The following is a 22,909-nucleotide window of genomic DNA, read 5'->3' as shown; positions in this document are numbered from 1 at the left end:
CTGCAAATATTCCCTTGTGCCCTAAAACTCCCACACACCTCGCATGGAAGAGCAGAACAAGCTGGACTACTCCTGAGCCATACACAGAATCCTTCACCGTGCTCACACGCACAGAACACAGGCAAGAGACCACAAATTAAAACAAACACGCAGACAAACTACTAGAAAGTACAAGACTGCCCTCAAAAAATGAGCAGAAAAAACTCCCTCTAATCCTTGGGGAAACAGAAGAAACAGTAGCTAGAGCAGCAAAATATGCCCTACCCTGTTACCAGGAAAGTCATGTATTCTGCCAGAGAAATCACGACTACCACCACATCCTGGGAATTGTCCTGCCTCTTGTACTTTGAATTCCTTTCACTAATTTTAGGCCAATATGTCAAAAAAAGCTGAGCTGTTAAATTTAGGTAGTGTTAGGGAGATTTATCAAGCTGCGACAGGGCTATGATGCAGGTTAAAGTGTATATCACACAATAAATGCTATAAATTGCACAATATACTCCCATCATGGGGATATTGCACACTGCATTAGATGGTTTGCATACATAATCATATGATGCATGCAAAGCAGCTAACGCATAGTAAATTCTATGTAAATAAAATAACATGGCTGAAAAATTTCCATGCTATTTTATCTACAGCTTTGCCTAAAATTTTGTTATAATGTGGATGCCCTGTGACCCTAATGTGGGTCTCTGTGCTCCAGTAGAAGAATTAAAGGGTCATGCAGCTCAACAAGACCCCCCCCCTCAAAGTAGACCAAAAGCCACTGAGGGTGTAAATAGACCCCGAGGTGGCCCCGCACACAAAAGTTTGAAAATAGAAGAAATCTGCCCTGCAGCGACTCCCAGACTCGCTCAAACCCCCCAGGGTCCAATAGCTTCTCCCCCTCCCTTCCAACAAAGGTTAATGCTGGTAGGGACCCCACCCTCCAATTACCTGATGGGCTAATGCCCGCCCCTCCTAGCCTGGACCTCCCTAGAATCCCCCCCCCCCACAGTGGTGGGAAATGGTGCCAGCAGGCCTGGACCCACCACTATGTACCAACAGATATGTTAAAGGTAAAGGGTCCCAGAGCAGGGAGCTGGGCTGGAGAGAAAGCTCTCAGAGGTGGGGGAGGACGTTTGCATGGGGAGGAGTCTCCCAGAGCGGGGAGCTGGGCTGGAGAGAAAGCTCTCAGAGGTGGGGGAGGACGTTTGCATGGGGAGGAGTCTGGACAGGGGGGCAGGGCCTCACTGCACAGCGCATTTCTTCTGTTTTTAACCTTTTGTATTTATCTTGCATGGAGTCTAATCAGAGCACTTGGTGGCTTTTGCTCTACTTTAGGGGGGGGGGGGGGTGGCGCCTGCCCTCGCGGTGTTCGTTTGCCTCCCAGACCTTTCCTGCTAGAGAAGAGAACATGGCCAAACTGCCACATTAGTTTGTTGGGGAGAAGCAAAATATCGGGGGAGTGACCCTGGCGGCTTTGTGACTCTAGACCTACGAGAGGGGCCCGGGTTTTCAGCTGAAGGCTCGCCTACATGCAGGCCTGCAATTCGTTTGCCTGGATTTAGGAGCCTAAGTTAAGAGCCTCCTGCTGAAAATCAGGGCTAAGCTCCTAACTTTTTCTCTGCCCCCAGAACCTCCGGCTTTTAGGGACCTAAATTCAGACAAAGCCTTGGGACATTTTCTAAAGGGCACATTTAGGAGCTGAATCCCCAAAGTTAGGAGGCGACAGCTTCTGAAAACTGACCTGATTGGGCAGAATTTTCAAAGCCATTTTCAGGCATAAATCCCAGTTCTGTAAATGCTTTTTTATAAAGTTGTCCAGGGAACATAAACCCAATTTTACAATGCAGACTTGCGCTCTAGTGGGCGGAGCTGGAACTGATACTCATACTTTGTATTTTCAGAGGTTTGATCACAAGTTAACCAGTGAAGTGCACTTATCTGAGCATTTTCAAAGCAAATTCATGCACGTTTGCTCTGAAAATGTGAGGTAAAGTCTGCATGTAAAAGTTACTGCTCCCATCTATTTCTGTGCCCACGATGCCAAAGTGTTTCTTGAAGCTGCAAGCAGGCGTGTGATTGCTCTGTTTGCCGTTTTGCAGGAGCCAGTCCCCGACACTGCAAGCTTCAGTTTGCTTCTCCTCATGGTTCACTGATGAGCAATGCAGCAATTTCAAAGATTCAAAGGCTAAAGCACTGTCAGTCCCCTTGAATGCACAGAAATAAAAGTCAACCAAAAGTGATACAAGGCAATACAGTCTAAATGAGTCCAATCGAGAGGCATCAGCTTATATTTTTTGTTGATTTACATTTCCAGAGCTATGTAGGCAGGGGTTGTGACATGAGTGCTTCTGGACAGTCCTGAATCTGGACTACCGCATCCCCTGGCAACTATTCCTGCAGGTGCTTCACAACAACATGTGCATGTCCAACATATCTCACTTTAACAAAAGTAAAGCTTGCAGTAGCCATGGGCATAGACATTTCCCACCCTGTGTACAATAGAATAAGGCAGCATGCAGTCCACCCACCTCCATTACTAGCTGCATGTTAATGTCAGCTTTCTGCCTATGCTGTCATCTGTTATCCTGCGGGGTGCACATGATATAACCCAAGAAAATAACAGATAAGTAGATTTTCAGTGAGCAAGTGCTGCTACCCCTCACTCTCTGCAACAATGGGATCCCAACTCCTGCAGGAAGCTCAGTATGTGAAAGGACTGCGGAGGGGAGAGCAGGTAAACTTGGATGAGGAAGCTGTCTTCATCCATGAACTTTCAATGCTTTATTCTTGGTGAAAGGCTCATTTGTTACGCAAGGGGTTCTTATTATATGGATTTAGGTGAATGTCAGTAAAATGCTGGCCACATCTCCCTGGAGGTTAGTAGAGTAGAAATGATGTCAGTCTCTCAGTATACTGCTGACCGGGTTCCTCACAGATCCATTTCTTGGTACACCATGGACACATCTCCCTGGAGGTTAGTAGAGTAGAAAGGATGTCAGTCTTTCAGTATACTGCTGACCGGGTTCCTCACAGATCCATTTCTTGGTACACCATGGACCACATCTCCCTGGAGGTTAGGAGAGTAGAAAGGATGTCAGTCTCTCAGTATACTGCTGACCGGGTTCCTCACAGATCCATTTCTTGGTACACCATGGACCACATCTCCCTGGAGGTTAGGAGAGTAGAAAGGATGTCAGTCTCTCAGTATACTGCTGACCGGGTTCCTCACAGATCCATTTCTTGGTACACCATGGACCACATCTCCCTGGAGGTTAGTAGAGTAGAAAGGATGTCAGTCTCTCAGTATACTGCTGACCGGGTTCCTCACAGATCCATTTCTTGGTACACCATGGACCACATCTCCCTGGAGGTTAGGAGAGTAGAAAGGATGTCAGTCTCTCAGTATACTGCTGACCGGGTTCCTCACAGATCCATTTCTTGGTACACCATGGACCACATCTCCCTGGAGGTTAGGAGAGTAGAAAGGATGTCAGTCTCTCAGTATACTGCTGACCGGGTTCCTCACAGATCCATTTCTTGGTACACCATGGACCACATCTCCCTGGAGGTTAGTAGAGTAGAAATGATGTCAGTCTCTCAGTATACTGCTGACCGGGTTCCTCACAGATCCATTTCTTGGTACACCATGGACCACATCTCCCTGGAGGTTAGGAGAGTAGAAAGGATGTCAGTCTTTCAGTATACTGCTGACCGGGTTCCTCACAGATCCATTTCTTGGTACACCATGGACCACATCTCCCTGGAGGTTAGTAGAGTAGAAAGGATGTCAGTCTTTCAGTATACTGCTGACCGGGTTCCTCACAGATCCATTTCTTGGTACACCATGGACCACATCTCCCTGGAGGTTAGTAGAGTAGAAAGGATGTCAGTCTCTCAGTATACTGCTGACCGGGTTCCTCACAGATCCATTTCTTGGTACACCATGGACACATCTCCCTGGAGGTTAGTAGAGTAGAAAGGATGTCAGTCTTTCAGTATACTGCTGACCGGGTTCCTCACAGATCCATTTCTTGGTACACCACTGGCCGGCGCTCCTTGGAGGTTAGGAGGATTACAGGAGGCTGAAAGTTACAGAATGAAGCCCATTTTTCAGTACAGAGGGTGGCAGGTGTACAAGAGAATGTCTGACTTTTTATATACCACTATCTGGAGATCTTTGGAGGATAATAGGATTATAGGAGGCAGTTCCTCTTTCAGTACACTGCTGGCATGAGCTCTTCTAAAAATGGCAGGATTATGGAAGGCAACCTGGCTTTTGGTACACCACTGGCCAGAACCTGGTGGCTAGCGCATTAGAGGTGATGGCCCATATTTCATTTCACCGTTGTCTGGAGGTCTTTGGAGGCTAGCAGAGTTACAGGAAGCAGCCCCTCCCTCAGAGGTACTTTGAGAAGAGTTTGGTTACAGATGCTGCATCACTCAGCTAGCTAGGAAGGGTTTTGTGAGCGCTGGATTGATCATACTGAGGAAAGCAGGTCTTGTGGAAGATGATTTGGTAAAAGGTCGGAAGTTACAGCATAGATATGGTGTTGATTTGGGCAAAGAGGATTTCGCAGGAGGCACTTAAGCCTAAAGTGTAAAAATAAGAAGAAATAAACAGAACAACTTATATAGTCATGGACAGAAGCCTGCAGTGAGAAGAGAGAAAAAAAAGACCCAAGAGATGGAAAGGAAAGGGCCAGAGTGAGGGATGCAAAGCAGAGACAGTCTGCCAGAGAGGGGAAGGGGGAAGAGACAGCCTGATCCAGAGATGGAGAAGAGCAGAGCTAGAAGGAGAGTGCCTGATGGAGATGGAAGCCAGAGGGAAGAACCAAAATGAGAGGAAGGGAAGAAAGGCCTGACCAAAAGAGAAAAGAGAGGAGGGTTCAGTGGAGAGAGAAAGGGAGGAGAGGCAAGGGGGGTGGATCAGGGAGGTCAATGCCTTACCAACAGACAGAGAGGGAAGAAGAACCAGGAGAAAGCAGGAAAATGGAGTGGGAAGTGGAGAGTGCGAGCGAGAGAAAGGAAGGGAGAAGGGGAGGGGAAGATCCTGACAGATTTGGAGGGGGGAGTGTGCTAGGAGGACAGAGCTCAATTCAGATGGGAGGTGGGAAGAGGGGGAGCGGAGCACCAGACCAACTGAAAGGAGAGAAGAGTACAGAGAGAGAGGGAAAGGAAGGGAGAGGAGCCCAAGGAAGAAAGCCTGCCTGTGAGAGAGGAGCTGGAATGATGATAAAAGTGGGGAGGAAAGCTGGGAGGAGAAAGCTCAAACAAGAGAGGGGGGAGGGAAGGAGAAAGGAGGAGAAATGAAGAGAGAAAGAGATGAGAAGCAGGAGATGCTGGAGGAGAGGAAAGGCGGGAAGAGAGTAGGGCAGAACAACCCCAGCAGAGAGAGGGAGGAAGGGGAGGAAAGCAGGACATCCAACACTGAGAGGAGCAGGGGACAGCCCAGTCAGGAGGTGGAGGAGAGACCTGAGAAGAGAATTCCCATCTGAGAGGGGAGCATGACAGAGCGAGAGGTCCAAGGATGAAAGCCTGATGAGAGACAGGAGCTGGGGGAAGGGGGAGGGAGAGTAGGGAAGAGCCCAAAGTCAAGGGAGGGGAGAGACTGACTGAGAAAGAGCTAGGGCAGGATAACTGGGAGGAGAGGGAAGAGAAGGAGGAGGAGGAACAGGGAGTTGGGAAGAGAGAGGGGGAGGAAGGATGATGGATCAGTGCAGAGACCCAGGACGCCAGAGTTGGGGGCCGCTCGCAGTGGAGATTACTGCTTAGACATGGGAAGGGAGGGGACCTTGCTGGCTCCTCTGCCCAGGAAGCTGGGATAGAGAGGAGGAGGAGGAGGAGGAGGAGGAGGAGGAGGGTGGGAAGTGAAGGTAATTAATGACAGCGGCAGACAGGATACATCCGTGCACTGCGCTACTATGAGAGAATGAGGCCCACAGGCGGCTTCCAAGCTGCACGCACTTCATTTTGTTTTGTTTTAATGCGCACACAATCACCTCTTCCGGGTGCTCAAGGAAATAAGGAAATAAAGCGCCGTACTAAAGGGAAAACTTGTGCGTCCCTGGCGCCGGAATGGCCATGGGTGCGGGTTAAGAAAACAGAAGCTCCTAACCCGACCGCAGGCTAAACTTTTATTTTCACGCTGCTGCTTTCTCTGACTTAATATCGCCACCATATTAAGTCGGAGGAACCACAGAAAAGCAGTATTTTCAGCTTTTTTTGGGTTGTTTTTTTAAATAAACTTTTGGGGCTCCTGAAGACTGAATGCCAGCTCTGGGGCTAGCATTAATTTCTGGGAGTAAAACCTGTGCCTGGTGGCTGCACATTTACCTTTTCCATAAGGGGCTACTAAGCTAATAGCCTCATGAACATGGCACTTACATGGGACGAGCGCTAAAGGCTATGCACTGGTATGGACGCGCTAATCCATTCATTGATGCACGTCCAGCTGCGGGATAACCTGTGCGCTAGCCTCAGTGCACGGGATCGCCAGAGAGAAGGGGAGGAGATCTGCATGAGACAGCTCAACTGAAGGGAGGGAGGGAAGATTTGGGAAGAGGCAGCATTGAGAGGAAGAGGAGGAAAGGATGTGAGAAAAGGCATTAAGAGGGCTCTCAGAAAAGCAGCATCAACTCAGGCAATGAAATGCAAAGGGCTTCATGTGTGCAAACAGCAAGGAAAACAATCTGCAGGAGAAGTCAAAGGTGAGAGCTGGACCTGTCTGGCAGGCTGCAAACACAGCAGTGATGCAAGGCCTTACAGAAATGCAGGCTGCGTCTGGCAGGGGACCTCACTGACATTAGCAGCTCTTTAGCTTATTACAGAGCTCTGTGGTTAAACTCAGAGGGGAGAGTGCGAGGTAGGAATCACCTACCCATGATGAGAGCCTGACAATAAGAAAAAAGACAATAACTGTCTTGAAAAAGGAGCGATATCCTACAGGCAGTCAGGCTTTATGGTTGGCAGCTGAGGTAGAACCTTCAATGTTGACAAAAGAACTGGACAGACTGGTTGGTGCAGTTGGGCTTTATTCTGCATCACCTACTGTGTTGCTAGTACAGTATCTGACAAGCCTAGATGCTGCCCTGAATGCCGCATGATGAGGACATGGCATTCACTCCCTTCCCTCAGTACAGGAGAGAGCTCACAGGCCGGGACTCTGCCTCATACCTCTCACTGCAGGGAGGGACACTCACTGATTCAGATGGGATCTACCTCTGCTTGCTCTGACCCATACCTCTCAGTACAGGGAGGGACACTCACTGATTCAGATGGGATCAAAAGCTGCTTGCTCTGTCCCATACCTCTCAGTACAGGGAGGGACACTCACTGATTCAGATTGGATATACCTCTGCTTGCTCTACCTCATACCTCTCAGTAAAGGGAAGGACACTCACTGATTCAGATGGGATCTACCTCTGCTTGCTCTGTCCCATACCTCTCAGTACAGGGAGGGACACTCACTGATTCAGATGGGATCTACCTCTGCTTGCTCTGTCCCATACGTCTCAGTACAGGGAGGGACACTCACTGATTCAGATGGGATCTACCTCTGCTTGCTCTGCCCCATACCTCTCAGTACATGGGGAGACAGCTCACTGATTCAGATGGGATATACCTCTGCTTGCTCTGTCCAATACCTCTCAGTACAGGGAGGGACAGCTCACTGATTCAGATGGGATATACCACCATTTGCTCTGCCTCATACCTCTCAGTACAGGGAGGGACAGCTCACTGATTCAGATGGGATATACCTCTGCTTGCTCTGTCCCATACCTCTCAGTACAGGGAGGGACACTCACTGATTCAGATGGGATATACCACCGCTTGCTCTGTCCCATACCTCTCAGTACAGGGAGGGACACTCACTGATTCAGATGGGATATACCTCTGCTTGCTCTGTCCCATACCTCTCAGTACAGGGGGAGACAGCTCACTGATTCAGATGGGATATACCTCTGCTTGCTCTGTCCCATACCTCTCAGTACAGGGAGGGACACTCACTGATTCAGATGGGATATACCTCTGCTTGCTCTGTCCCATACCTCTCAGTACAGGGAGGGACACTCACTGATTCAGATGGGATATACCTCTGCTTGCTCTGCCCCATACCTCTCAGTACAGGGGGAGACAGCTCACTGATTCAGATGGGATATACCTCTGCTTGCTCGGTCCCATACCTCTCAGTACAGGGAGGGACACTCACTGATTCAGATGGGATATACCTCTGCTTGCTCTGCCTCATACCTCTCAGTACAGGGAGGGACACTCACTGATTCAGATGGGATCTACCACTGCTTGCTCTGCCCCATACCTCTCAGTACAGGGAGGGACAGCTCACTGATTCAGATGGGATCTAACTCTGCTTGCTCTGTCCCATACCTCTCAGTACAGGGAGGGACAGCTCACTGATTCAGATGGGATCTACCACTGCTTGCTCTGCCTCATACCTCTCAGTACAGGGAGGGACACTCACTGATTCAGATGGGATCTACCTCTGCTTGCTCTACCTCATACTTCTCAGTAGAGGGAGGGACACTCACTGATTCAGATGGGATATACCGCTGCTTGCTCTGTCCCATACCTCTCAGTACAGGGAGGGAGAGGTCACTGATTCAGATGGGATATACCTCTGCTTGCTCTGTCCCATACCTCTCAGTACAGGGAGGGACACTCACTGAGTCAGAGCAAGCAGTGGTATATCCCATCTGTCCCATACCTCTCAGTACAGGGAGGGACAGGTCACTGATTCAGATGGGATATACCACCGCTTGCTGTGCCTCATACCTCTCAGTACAGGGGGAGACAGCTCATGGGTTGACATACACAACTATCTCTGCTCCCATATTTCCCTCATTACAGGGAGGGTGAGCTCATGGGCTCAGCGTGGACCCTCTGCTGTCAGGTCTGACCAATACCCCTCAGTGCAGGAGGCACTGCTTACAGGCTGGAACACCACCATCATCTCTGCCCCATACCCTTCAGAGGAGGGAGGGACAGCACATGGGCTTGGCACATTGCTCTCTGTCCAGGTTTTGTTCTTCTCACCCTTCTTATAATCTTCATCACAGATTGTTTTTCTTCCATTGTTGCTCCACAGTTCATCAATTGTGTGAATTCTCAGAATTGAGAGGTACAATCCACCATCAAGAAGATATATATATATGGTATGATATGTGTTTCATTCTGGTTTGCTGTTGTAGTTGTAGAAAGTTGAGGAACTTGCATACAGGGCCAGTAGTAACCAAGGCAGGAAGGCATTGTTAGTTACAGATGTGCTGATAAGAGTTTAAGCATGCAACCCCCAACCCTTACCATGCAATAGCTCAGGCACACAACCCTCTGAAACCATAAGCACACACAGCCACAGAGATCCCAAATCCAACTCTTCAACCATTCTGTGTCTGTATACAAAACAGTGAGATGATAGTACCAATTATATGAAACAAGAAATAACTCCTTTAGAAGACCTGAGATGCCACACCACTCTCCCACACTACCGTACACCCACAGCTAACCTAGGCTGTGCTATCCTGCACGCTCCCAACACTGCCACAGTTAACCTGAGATGTGCTGCCTCACAGTCTGCCGCTACTATTTATCAGAAGGCGTTTGACAAAGGCCCTCATGAGAGGCTTCTACAAAAACTAAAAAGTCACGGGATAGGAGGCGATGTCCTTTCGTGGATTACAAACTGGTTAAAAGACAGGAAACAGAGAGTAGGATTAAATGGACAATTTTCTCAGTGGAAAAGGGTAAACAGTGGAGTGCGTCAGGGATCTGTACTTGTACCGGTGCTTTTCAATATATTTATAAATGATCTGGAAAGGAATACGACGAGTGAGGTTATCAAATTTGCGGATGATACAAAATTATTCAGAGTAGTTAAATCACAAGCAGACTGTGATACATTACAGGAGGACCTTGCAAGACTGGAAGATTGGGCATCCAAATGGCAGATGAAATTTAATGTGGACAAGTACAAGGTGTTGCATATAGGGAAAAATAACCCTTGCTGTAGTTACACGATGTTAGGTTCCATATTAGGAGCTACCACCCAGGAAAGAGATCTAGGCATCATAGTGGATAATACTTTAAAATAGTCAGTTCAGTGTGCTGCAGCAGTCAACTAAGCTGTAAATTCCCTGTAGAGGTGTTTGAATGATCAGTAAAGATTGTGGGGATACCACATGTACCAATTTTTCAAAGACGGATTTAGCCAAAGGGGCATTTCCCAAAGATTTCAACAAAGTACACATAACAGTGCTGCCTAAACCCGGCCAGGATTTATCACAACCTGCATCCTATTGACCCATATCCTTATTAAATTGCGATCTTAAATTACTAGCCAATATTATCGCAGGCCATTTGAGTGTCCTGTTGCCGTCCCTTATATCTAACAATCAAGTGGGATTTGTGAAGGGCCATCCTGCCAGCCATCATATCTCCAAATTAACAACAGCCTTGGCATATTGTACATGACATAAAATGGCATCAATGGCTCTGAAAAAGCTTTTGATCGTGTATCCTGGCCATACCTTTTTTCAGTTCTCAGTAGATTTGGTCTGAAAGGAGACATAGTAACATATTTCCCTCCTTTATCTCAATCCAACTTCTCACTTAATGATTCATGGTCATACCACCAACGCTTTTATGCCCCAGAGAGGAGTAAGGCAAGGCTGCCCCCTCTCTCCACTGCTATATATCCTTTCAATAGACCCTCTTTTGCAGGTTACTGCGGAGGACAGAGATATCAAAGGTCTTGAGGTGGGGAACACATCTTTTAAAGTAGAGGCTTTCGCTGATGACATTCTAATATTCCTCACAACAAAAAAATGTGCGGCATACAATATACTGGACAACAAGAATATGACAATAAAACAAATGATTTATTTTACATATGCACGCTGAATATTATAAGTGGCACTTATAATATTGTGTACTATACATTGAATGCCATGCACACTATTCAGCGTGCATATGTAAAAATTTGTTTTTTGTCGTATTGTTATTGGCCAGTATATTGTATGCTGCACATATTTCTGTTGTGATTTTCTCTATATATGTGTGCTGTTTACTCCGCCTCTCCTCTGTGCTATTCTAATATTCCTTACAGATCCACATAATTCTCTGCCAAAAGTATTAGCACGTCAAACATTTGGGCTTTTTTCAGGGCTGAGAATCAATAGGGACAAGTCTGAGGCTATGGCAGTCCAGGGGGGGGTCCCAGTTTCCATTACGTTGGGCTACTACCCATCTCAAATTCCTGGGAGTCAATATACCACCGGATATTGACAAAATCTACCAGGGTAATATTCAACCTATGTTGAAAAACTTACAATGGCTTTTACAATAATGGGTCCAGCTACCTTCCTCACTAACGGACAGAATCCATCTACTGAACATGAACGAGCTTCCTCGGTGGCTTTATTTAATGCAAATACTCCCAATCTGGTTACACCACAAGGACCTCCAGGCCATAAATGCCCTTCTCTGACGTTTCATTTGGAAGGGGAAAAAGGCGAGAATAGCGTTACGCTATTTATGAGAACCTCTGTCCCATGGGGGACTAACATGTCCGCATCTACAGTAATACAATTTAGTCTGTCTCTTGAGACACTTAAGAGATTGGTTTTCAGAAACATCTTATTTCTCCCCAACCACACAGCTAACTGCCTGGCTAGCAGGGTATTCGCTAACAGCCTTAGTCCAAGTCCCCTTCTCTATGGTGCCAATTACTTGTAATTTCTTAATTTTGGCAGCAGGGCGAAAGGCTTGGAAACACCTTTACAAATTATACACATTACCCTCTACCATTACTCCACTCATCACTATTTGTGGAAACCCTTTGTTTCTACCGGGCAAAATAACAAAGTTTTTCAACATTGGGCCCATAATGGACTGGTTTATATCAATCAGATCCTAAATGTCACACACAGTGCGATATACACGTTCCAAGAGGTACAACAAATGTTTGACCTCCAAACTCAGATTTCTTTGCCTACTTGCAATTAAGACATTATGTCCTAGCTGCAGGCATGTCCACCTTTCCACAGGAACACATGAAAAGATTAGAATTGCTACTTTTACCCCCACGTTACAGTCAGAGTCACTTGCTCGCAATTTGCAAAAATTCTAAATACTCAACTCCACACCAAGATTTTTCCAGAACTAGTGAGGAAATGGGCAGATTAGCCAGATCTACAGTTATCGAGAGAAGATGTAAAACAGAACCTACAACACATCACAAAGGTTTCTCAGAACTCAAACTAGAGAGAAATGCTCCTTAAGTTTATATGGCAACTTTACTACCCCAGAACAAAAGCGTGTCAAATGAAGATCTGTGCATCCCCTCTTTGCCTAAAGTGTGGGACCACCAGGGGTGATTACTTGCATTGTTTCTGGACTTGTCCTAAGGTTACGCCTTTCTGGTTCCATATTCAAACTTTATGTTCCACGTTATATGCTCGGGATATACCTGATGACCCTAGAATCTGGCTTTTTGAGTTAAACTCTTATCCAGCGGTGAAGACTAGTAGTAACCAAAAGCTCTTTCTAGACAAGGCCTCTCTATTTATTTATGATTTATTTATTTATTTAAAGTTTTTGTATACCGACATTCGTTAAGAAAACATCGCATCGGTTTCCATGTAACAACAAATGGCCAACGGGGCTTTACAATGAAACTGATAAGAGAACTGGGTAGGGGGGGAAACAAAGATAATGTTGTACAAATAGATAAACGCAATAAAAATAATTATATACAAGCATATTATTTACAATAAAATGTTAGGGGGGAGAATTAAGAAGGGGGGGAAGGGTGTAGGAGAGAGGAGTGAAAAGCAGGGGGGTTCATGTGTAGGCTCGTGTGAAGAGCCAGGTCTTGAGGTTCTGTCTGAATTTTTTGGAGCAGGTCTCAAGGCGTAGATGGGTGGGCATAGAGTTCCACAGAGAGGGTCCAGCTAGGGATAGCGCACGTTGTTTGGTGGTTGTTAGGTGGAAGAGTTTGGGAGAGGGAGTGTGAATGTTTGCTGTGTAGGGCGTTCTGGTGGGTCTGGAGGAGAAATGGATGTGTAAACTGTCTGAGAACCACAGCATGTCATGCTGACATCTCATTTTACAAGTCTGGCTTTCTACAGAGGTGCCAGTGTTTCAACACTGGAACAATAAGATGGTCAAATTGGCCATTTTTTAATACATGTCCACTGTGAAGCACTCCGGCCCTAGGAAAAGAATTGAAATCACAAATATCTGGGACCGATTTATTGCACATCAACCTCAAGAAACTAGAGACCAATTCATAGCGCTGAACCCAAAGGCAAGGAGATCGGGGCCCGAAACAATGCCGGTCAGAATGGGAAAGCTTTGCACGTGGGGAGCTCATGAATTCTCAGTGATGAAGCAGAAGGCGTAGCTGTGGTAAACGTTACAGCTTCTTGTTAATGCTGCCGATACATTTATAATCTTCTCATGCTATGGGTCTCTAGGAAAAGAATCTAAAAGGCTTGAAAGATTTGTAAAAGATTTTAGAAGAATTTCAAAGCGTTTAAAAGAAATGATTCGAGGCATACAATGTGGGACAGCAGGAAAGGTTGGGACAAACCCTATCCAGGGACAAACGGACACAGCACTTTCTGCATCAGAGGAAGGGGGGGGGGGGGGGAAGGACAGGGTGGGGCTGAGTAAAAGGTAAAATTAAAGGGGGACTCAACAAAGGAAATAAAAGCTTGTGTAATTCAATTCTCTACGCTGTACAACCAGGTCATTATCTTTAACCTTTCTTGCATATTTTACTAGTTCATTGCTGAAGAATCATTGTACTTTGCACCAGATAGTTTGCTTGTTTTTCCAATTCTGGCTAATATTATCATTTTACTGTAATGATTGCTGAAACCTTCAATAAAAAAGATATTAAAAAAAATAAAAAACAGTGGGGCCCTCCCTGCATTTATTATGTGGGATAATTCCAGCTTCTTGGCTGCCCTTGAAAGCACAGGTGCGTCATCATGTAGTGAAAGCTGAAACTGCTAAAACCATGAATGCCTCCGATTTCATCCGATTTGTGCCTTGTGCTGGGGAATTTAGGTTATTGTGGCAGCTACCAAATATGCCTGATACTTCACTTTCAATGCATATCCAGCATAGCTCTCTGCTTCAACGGCAGGGGAGAAGAAAAACTAATACTTCACGCATATCCAGCATTGCTCTCTGCTTCAACGACAGGGGAGAAGAAAAAAAGGGTTCGCACTCACAAAGCGGGGAGTAGCTGGCTTGTTACGGCGGTTACTACCCCAAACCAAATGTGCCTGATACTTCACTTCACTTTCAATGCATTTCCAGCATAGCTCTCTGCTTCAACGACAGGGGAGAAAAAAACTGATACTTCACGCATATCCAGCATAGCTCTCTGCTTCAATGGCAGGGGAGAAAAAAACTGATACTTCACGCATATCCAGCATAGCTCTCTGCTTCAATGGCAGGGGAGAAAAAAACTGATACTTCACGCATATCCAGCATAGCTCTCTGCTTCAATGGCAGGGGAGAAAAAAACTGATACTTCACGCATAACCAGCATAGCTCCCTGCTTCAACGGCAGGGGAGAAGAAAAGCAACCAATAAGGGCTGAATAACATAGTCTGGGTAAAACAAATAAGCATGGGTGTAGCTTGATTATTGCGGCGGTTACTGCCCCTACTACCCCTAACTAATCAAGCTAGATATTTCACTTGGATGCAGCTCCATCACTGCTCTCTACATTAATGGTGGGGGTGGAAGGGGAATAGAACAAAGAGCTAAGAGAAACAGATAAGTATGAGAGAAAAAATGTGTGAAGCTTGCTGGGCAGACTGGATGGGCCATTCGGTCTTCTTCTGCCGTCATTTCTATGTTTCTTGTGCAAGGGACTCCCGGAGGGAATCTCATCCCAGAAGCATTGAAAGAGCTCCACGGACTTCCTGTAAATTTAAGCTGAAGTTGCTTTACTCTGAGTAAAGCTTGTGCTGGTAATAATATACTTGATGTTTCTTGCGTTCATATAATAAAAACGACACAAATAACACCCTTTATACGCCTGTGTGGGAAGGTAACTAGAACGTGGGCGTTTTCATACGCGGTACACACGTTATGCAATGTGCTGCCCATTGAAATGAGAAAGGAGGAAGATATATAACATTTTAGGGAAGGGATAAAAAAAGAATCAGCTTTTTACTGCAGATTTAGTGAGTGAAATTCAGATTGTTTTGTGTGTGGTACTGTTTGTTTATGCCTTGTGATTGTGTTGATTAACTGATGGGGAATTGATATATTTTGATTATGTACTCTGCACGGAGCAATATTTTGGAAATGCAATGGAATATACATTTTTAAATAAAGAAATAATGGTTATGCTAAGTACGAGGAATTCTAGGTTTCAAGTCCCTCTGTCACTCCTTGTGACCTTGGGCAAGTCACTTTACCCCTTAGATTGTGAGCCCTCTGGGGTCAGGGAAATACCTACAGTCCCTGAATGTAATCCACTCTGAAGTGCCAAAAAATGGAACATAAACATCTAAATAAATACATTAAAAATTAATCTGCATTCCCAGCACTACGTTTGCATTTTAATTTTATGAAAATACTCACTTTTGTATAAGAACAAGGTAATAAAAATGTGAATGAATGAATAAATAATAAATGTTTGTGCTTTGGGATCTTCCTTGTCATGGGAATATTTTTTCTTATAATCCAGAACAACTTCAGAAACTGCCAGTTCTGTTTCAGATAATTGGATTACTCTTCCTCCTTAATTAGGATTTTGCTGTTAGTATCCTGAGCTCTCTCATTTTTCCTTTGCTTTTACTGCACACCATGTATGTAATTGACATGGCACGCTTGTCCTAACTTTATCTATTAATCTGGATCTGCTCTCTCATTCCATACATTCATATACATCAGGGTCTATAATGCACAGGCTTAATTTGCTGTAATATATGATTACTGGGTCTTTTTGCCTCTGCTTCTGGAGAAAGTTATTGCTTATTTATTCTATGCATGTATGAGCCATAGTGTTACACACTTCTCCCCCAGAGTCAGGTGTTCCTCCCTGCACGAGCCATAGCGTTACACGCTTCTCCCCCAGAGTCAGGTGTTCCTGCCTGCACGAGCCATAGCGTTACACGCTTCTCCCCCAGAGTCAGGTGTTCCTGCCTGCATGAGCCAAGGTGTTACACGCTTCTCCCCCAGAGTTAGGTGTTCCTGCCCGCACGAGCCATGGTGTTACACACTTCTCCCCCAGAGTCAGGTGTTCCTCCCTGCACGAGCCATAGTGTTACACACTTCTCCCCCAGAGTCAGGTGTTCCTCCCTGCACGAGCCATGGTGTTACACACTTCTCCCCCAGAGTCAGGTGTCCCTCCCTGCACGAGCCATAGTGTTACACACTTCTCCCCCAGAGTCAGGTGTCCCTCCCTGCACGAGCCACAGTGTTACACGCTTCTCCCCCAGAGTCAGGTGTTCCTCCCTGCACGAGCCACAGTGTTACACGCTTCTCCCCCAGAGTCAGGTGTTCCTGCCTGCACGAGCCACAGTGTTACACGCTTCTCCCCCAGAGTCAGGTGTTCCTGCCTGCACGAGCCATAGTTTTACACGCTTCTCCCCCAGAGTCAGGTGTTCCTGCCTGCACGAGCCATAGTGTTACACGCTTCTCCCCCAGAGTCAGGTGTTCCACCCTGCACGAGCCATAGTGTTACACGCTTCTCCCCCAGAGTCAGGTGTTCCTGCCTGCACGAGCCACAGTGTTACACACTTCTTCCCCAGAGTCAGGTGTTCCTGCCTGCATGAACCATAGCGTTACACACTTCTCCCCCAGAGTCAGGTCTTCCACCCTGCACGAGCCATAGTGTTACACACTTCTCCCCCAGAGTCAGGTGTTCCTGCCTGCACGAGCCATAGTGTTACACACTTCTCCCCCAGAGTCAGGTGTCCCTCCCTGCATGAGCCATAGTGTTACACACTTCTCCCCCAGAGTCAGGTGTCCCTCCCTGCATGAGCCATAGTGTTACACACTTCTCCCCCAGAGTTAGGTGTTCCTGCCTGCACAAGCCATACTGTTGCACACTTCTCCCCCAGAGTTAGGTGTTCCTCCCTGCACGAGCCATAGTGTTACACACTTCTCCCCAGAGTCAGGTGTTCCTCCCTGCATGAGCCATAGTGTTACACACTTCTCCCCCAGAGTCAGGTGTTCCTGCCTGCAAGAGCCATAGCATTACACACTTCTCCCCCAGAGTCAGGTGTTCCTGCCTGCACGAGCCATAGCGTTACACACTTCTCCCCTCCCTGCCTGCACGAGCCATAGCGTTACACACTTCTCCCCCAGAGTCAGGTGTTCATGCCTGCACGAGCCATAGCGTTACACGCTTCTCCCCCAGAGTCAGGTGTTCCTGCCTGCACGAGCCATAGTGTTACACACTTCTCCCCCAGAGTCAGGTGTTCCTGCCTGCATGAGCCATAGTGTTACACACTTCTCCCCCAGAGTCAGGTGTTCCTCCCTGCATGAGCCATAGTGTTATACACTTCTCCCCCAGAGTTAGGTGTTCCTCCCTGCATGAGCCATAGTGTTACACACTTCTCCCCTCCCTGCCTGCATGAGCCATAGCGTTACACGCTTCTCCCCCAGAGTCAGGTGTTCCTGCCTGCACGAGCCATAGCGTTACACGCTTCTCCCCCAGAGTCCGGTGTTCCTGCCTGCACGAGCCATAGCGTTACACGCTTCTCCCCCAGAGTCCGGTCTTCCTCCCTGCACGAGCCATAGCGTTACACGCTTCTCCCCCAGAGTCCGGTGTTCCTGCCTGCACGAGCCATAGTGTTACACGCTTCTCCCCCAGAGTGCGGTGTTCCTGCCTGCATGAGCCATAGTGTTACACACTTCTCCCCCAGAGTGCGGTGTTCCTGCCTACATGAGCCATAGTGTTACACACTTCTCCCCCAGAGTCCGGTGTTCCTGCCTGCATGAGCCATAGTGTTACACGCTTCTCCCCCAGAGTTAGGTGTTCCTCCCTGCACGAGCCATAGCGTTACACACTTCTCCCCCAGAGTCAGGTGTTCCTCCCTGCATGCCACTGCCTCAGGTCTGACTGCCTGCTTCCCAGAATCTTCCTCCTGCCCTCTATGCTTGCTACCATTTCTCCTTGCACAATGTGTTTCTAGACTGTGCAGCCATGCTTTCTAACTTCCTCTATCCAAAAACAAAAAGAGGAGACAGACTGAGGGGCTAGCATTGGGCTTGCTAGAGAATGAGAAAATTGGACTCTAATAGATTAAATAGAACTGTACTATTGCTATGAGCATTTCTATATTAATCGCCTGCAGAGTGTCACAGACGCAGTAATCACACACAGACACTTCTCTCTCATCTTCCAAGTCACGTCCACACACTAGCCTTTGCTCTGGAGTAAGACTCACACAAACATACAGGCACAATTATTCAGTGCTAACGCGTAGATGCAGGGTGTTCGCGATGCTAAGCGCCCAGTTCTCTATAGAGTCCTAAAGCAGAAGTCATGCAGCAGACATTAATACCTGCTGGGGCTCAGCGAGGGCCACACAGTAATGTACGCAGAGGTGCACACAGCAGGAAGCAGCAGAGACGTCTTGCTGCCTCAGAACTACTCTGTGCTTTCACATAGGAGACTCAGTTTTGTGCTGGATGCATGAAATTACTGCCAGGGGAAATACTGAAATATTTATAAATACAGACGGATCCTTGGCATTCGGGAAATGAGAGGTAAGAGCAGACATTAAACGGGGTTTGCAGTACTGCAATAGGCAAATGGGGAGACTAGAAGGAGCTTTCAGTCTTTCATTGCTCACTGATGTGCATAAAGAAATGCAGGTCAGGGTACGTCACGGGGATCCCATCTCCCTTTAGGGAAGATAATGGGGAATCCAGCACAGGCAGAGAAGTCTCAGACTAAAGCCCACCTTACAATGTACAGCACAGGTCTGATACAGCAAGAGTCTCACTTCCCGCTGTCTTCCAAATACAGCAATTGACAAGCGAGAGAGTTCAGAAAAGGCATGAGAAACAGATATGGACTGAATTAAAAGGCCATCAACATGCAATTAGCTTGTGAGTTCATAGCTACACGGCCCGTGACACGTGGTGACGCCTGCAGGCACCTTTGTTACTCAGGAAGCGGTGCTGGCGCTGGGAAGGTTCTCTTGATAGTGGAGTTGTACTCACCCCATTCCACTCGATGCCTCCCATACTCACTTCCTCGCCTCCACCTGTGCCGCTTTCATACTTTACGCTTCCTGATCTTCTCTGCTCCATGGCTTCTCCCTCTTTCAGAATCTCCACCACCTTGGTCTGGTTGATAGGGTCCGTCCCCTGCGGGAGCAGAAGAAACAGAACAGGCCCATACTGGGTCAGACCAAGGGTCCATCAAGTACCCCAACATCAAACAGATCCCAAGCCTCTATTCCTTGCTGATTAACTACAGTTTATGGATTCCTCCTCCAGGAACGTATCCAACCCTTTTTTTAAACACAGCTACACTAACGTTAGCCCCCAAATGGACGCGCGTTTTTAATGCATTATTATTCCTTATACAGTAAGGGGTAACAGCGCATGAAAAATGCGTGGCTAACCCCTCCGAAACTAATAGCGCTCATCACATGCAAATGCACATTGATGAGCCTATTAAGTATTCTCCCACAATACAGAAAGCAAAATGTGCAGCCAAACCGCACATTTTACTTTCAGAAATTAACGCCTGCCAAAGGCTGGCACCAGGCAAGTGTAGAGTAAAGCAGAAAACACTGCTTTTCTGTACACCCCCTGACTTAATATCATAGCGATATTAAGTCGGAGGCCACAAAAGAAAAAAAAAAAAATAAAATCTGCCCACGGGTTGGAAGACGAATGCTCAATTTTGCCGACGTCCGTTTTCCGAACCCCGTGGCTGTCAACAGGTTCGACAACTGACGCCAGTAAAATTAAGCGGCGGCTGTCAAACCCGCTGACAGCCGCCGCTTCCGCCAATAAGGAGGCGCTAGGGACGCGCTAGTGTCCCTAGTACCTCCTTATTAGCGCGGACCCTAATTTAAATAGTGAATCGCGTGCCCAGGAGAGGGGCCTGGGCGCACGTCGGGAGAGCGGGTGCTCGCCTCGGAGCGCCAGCTCTCCCGCGCACTTTACTGTATGGGCCTGTAACTGCACTAACCACATCCTCTGGCAATGAATTCCAGAAATTAATTGTGCGTTGAGTGGAAACGATTTTCTCAGATTTGTTTTAAATGTTTCACATGTACCCACTGTAGACCTCTCATGACTTTAAACACCTCTATCATATCCCCCCTCAGTCGTCTCTTCTCCAAGCTGAAAAGTCCTAACCTCTTTAGTCTTTCCTCATAGGGGAGCTGTTCCAGTCCCCTTATCATTTTGGTCGCCATTCTCTGTACCTTCTCCATCCCAATTATCTCTTTCTTGAGATGCGGCGACCAGAATTGTACACAGTCTTCAAGGTGCGGTCTCACCATGGAGTGATACAGAGGCATTATGACATTTTCCGTTTTATTCACCATTCCCTTTCTAATAATTCCCAACATTCTGTTTGCTTTTTTGACTGCTGCAGCACACTGAGCCGATGATTTCAATGTGTTATCCACTATGACACCTAGATCTCTTTCTTGGATGGTAGCTCCTAATATGGAACCCAACATTGTGTAATTATAGCGTGGGTTATTTTTCCCTATATGCATCACCTTGCACTTATCCACATTAAATTTCATCTGCCATTTGGATGCCCAATTTTCCAGTCTCACAAGGTCTTCCTGCAATTCATCACAATCTGCTTGTGATTTAACTACTCTGAACAATTTTATATCATCTGCAAATTTGATTACCTCACTCGTCATATTCCTTTCCAGATCATTTATAAATACATTGAAGATCCCTGAGGCACTCCACTGTTTACCCTTTCCCACTGAGAAAATTGTCCATTTAATCCTACTCTCTGTTTCCTGTCTTTTAACCAGTTTGTAATCCACGAAAGGACATCGCCACCTATACCATGACTTTTTAGTTTTCTTAGAAGTCTCTCATGAGGAACTTTGTCAAACGCCTTCTGAAAATCCAAATACACTACATGTACCAGTTCACCTTTATCCACATGTTTATTCACCCTTAAAAAAAAAAATGTAGATTTGTGAAGCAAGACTTCTCTTGGGTAAATACATCCTGGCTGTGTGCCATGAAATCATATCTATCTAGATGTTCTGCGATTTTCTTCTTTATAATAGTTTCCCGGCACTGAAGTTTATTTTATTTATTTATTTATTTATTTATTTGTTTAAAAGGTGTTTGTTTCCCATGCCCTCCAAAGTTTGGGGCGGGTTACAAGTAAAACATACATAATTCAATCAAACAAATAATTAAAAGCAAAATTAAAAAACAATGTTAAAAAACTTAAAATGACGTAACATAAAAGTTGAAGAAAACATGGAAAAATGCACATGTCATGAAGTGCATAGGTCTGTGAATGTCTGTATAAAAAAGATGTTCGACAGCTCTTTTGAAGACTCTTTTTTTTTTTTTATTAGCGAGTAATCTTATGTTAGGTGCAGGTGCTTATCACATTGGCAGATTTGCCATTTTGACTGGTATACGTTCCCTCTTCTTTAAAAGGATGTCGGAAGTTGTAGTTGTTGGGTAGCTTAGTAAGTTTGTTAATATGCAAGTGGATAATTTGAAGTCAATGACTATATAACAGTTTCTTGATTTATTACCTGCTTTAGACATATTCCCACACATCGGTTAGGTCATAGTCTGGACTTAATTATCTTTTCAGAACATATGCACACTTGACAACTTGTAACTTGCATGAAGTGGTTTGATGAGTTACGGTCTGACCATTATGATTAGGGTGCGGCTGGAAGGTAGGGCAGGAAGACTAAGCTAGTGAGACCAAAGATTGACATGGATCCTCTATGTGATAATGAGAATGAGTTAACTACGCGCTGGTTCGCTCATTTAGAAATGGTTTATAACTAAGAAGCTCCAGAGCGTCAGGTTCTGTTGAGGGAAGAGTAGAAAATAGGGCTGTTGTATTTACCCAGTTTGAGTTTAAGGAAAATCCTACATAAAGCAAAAAGGAAATGGTGTAAGAGCAAGTTAGATTCTGATGGCTTTTTTTATTGTGATCTGTTACAGGATTATAAAACAGAAGTGCAAAAGGATAATTAAATCCATGATAAAGAAGGACTAGCCAGCTTCTTTGAACAGAAGATTTTCAATCTGCAGTGGTTTTCCTACCACCACTGAGCTAGAGCAGATGTGGTGGGATGGTCAGAGCTTAAGTTAATGGGGGATGGAGATGTTTCTAAGGTAGTTGCTCAGTTGAGAACTTTAAAGTTCTCTCTCAGATCCTATTCCTTTCTGGCTTATTTGCAATATGTCTACAGAAATGTGTCAAATTATTCAACAGATTTAGTAAATAAGTCAGTTGTTGAGGGCATAGTGCCAACTGAATTTAAAAAGTTGGAACTACACCTGGATCAGAAAGCTATTAGTTTACCTAGTACTTTCACCCAATTTCCAATCTGTTCACTATTACTAAAATTTTGGAAAAATGGGAAGCATGAAAAAACTGATACAGAACAGTAAAACCTAAAGAAAACTGTTATAACAATCTCTCAGTCGTAGAGCCTTTATATATTTATTCATCAGAAAAGGTTTTAATAATCTATCACAATATATATTTGACTTCAAAATCTCTTAAAAAGACCCTATATCATGAATAACTATATCACATCAGTTACAATTATATATTTGTAAGTGTAACGGTTCCAATTTGAGAGGTTGGACGGGAGACTATGTAGTTGCGATGGCACCAGTTTGAGAGGCTGGGTTGTGAGCCAATGCAATTTGAACACCATGC

At 45.9% G+C, this 22,909-nt stretch overlaps 1 protein-coding gene across 7 annotated transcripts in view; it reads right to left on the bottom strand.

Moving 5' to 3' along the window:
• KLC4 (kinesin light chain 4) overlaps positions 1 to 22,909 on the bottom strand; it is a 253,009-nt gene that overhangs the window by 67,392 nt on the left and 162,708 nt on the right. For 2 of the 7 annotated variants that reach the window (XM_029592801.1, XM_029592805.1), the window contains exon 13: positions 19,213 to 19,359. The exons of 1 other annotated variant lie outside the window; for it this stretch is intronic. In XM_029592801.1, coding sequence (XP_029448661.1) covers positions 19,213 to 19,359 — 147 coding nt within the window. Of the gene's footprint in view, positions 1 to 584; positions 4,582 to 19,212; positions 19,360 to 22,909 lie in introns of those variants that run through there. 4 more of the 7 variants (XM_029592806.1, XM_029592804.1, XM_029592807.1 and 1 more) reach the window with 4 other exon arrangements.

The sequence above is a fragment of the Rhinatrema bivittatum genome, chromosome 3 (genome assembly GCF_901001135.1).
Source record: "Rhinatrema bivittatum chromosome 3, aRhiBiv1.1, whole genome shotgun sequence".
NCBI lineage: Eukaryota > Metazoa > Chordata > Amphibia > Gymnophiona > Rhinatrematidae > Rhinatrema > Rhinatrema bivittatum.
Note: the sequence above shows the minus strand (reverse complement) of the source record. Positions and strands in the feature narration are given on the sequence as shown.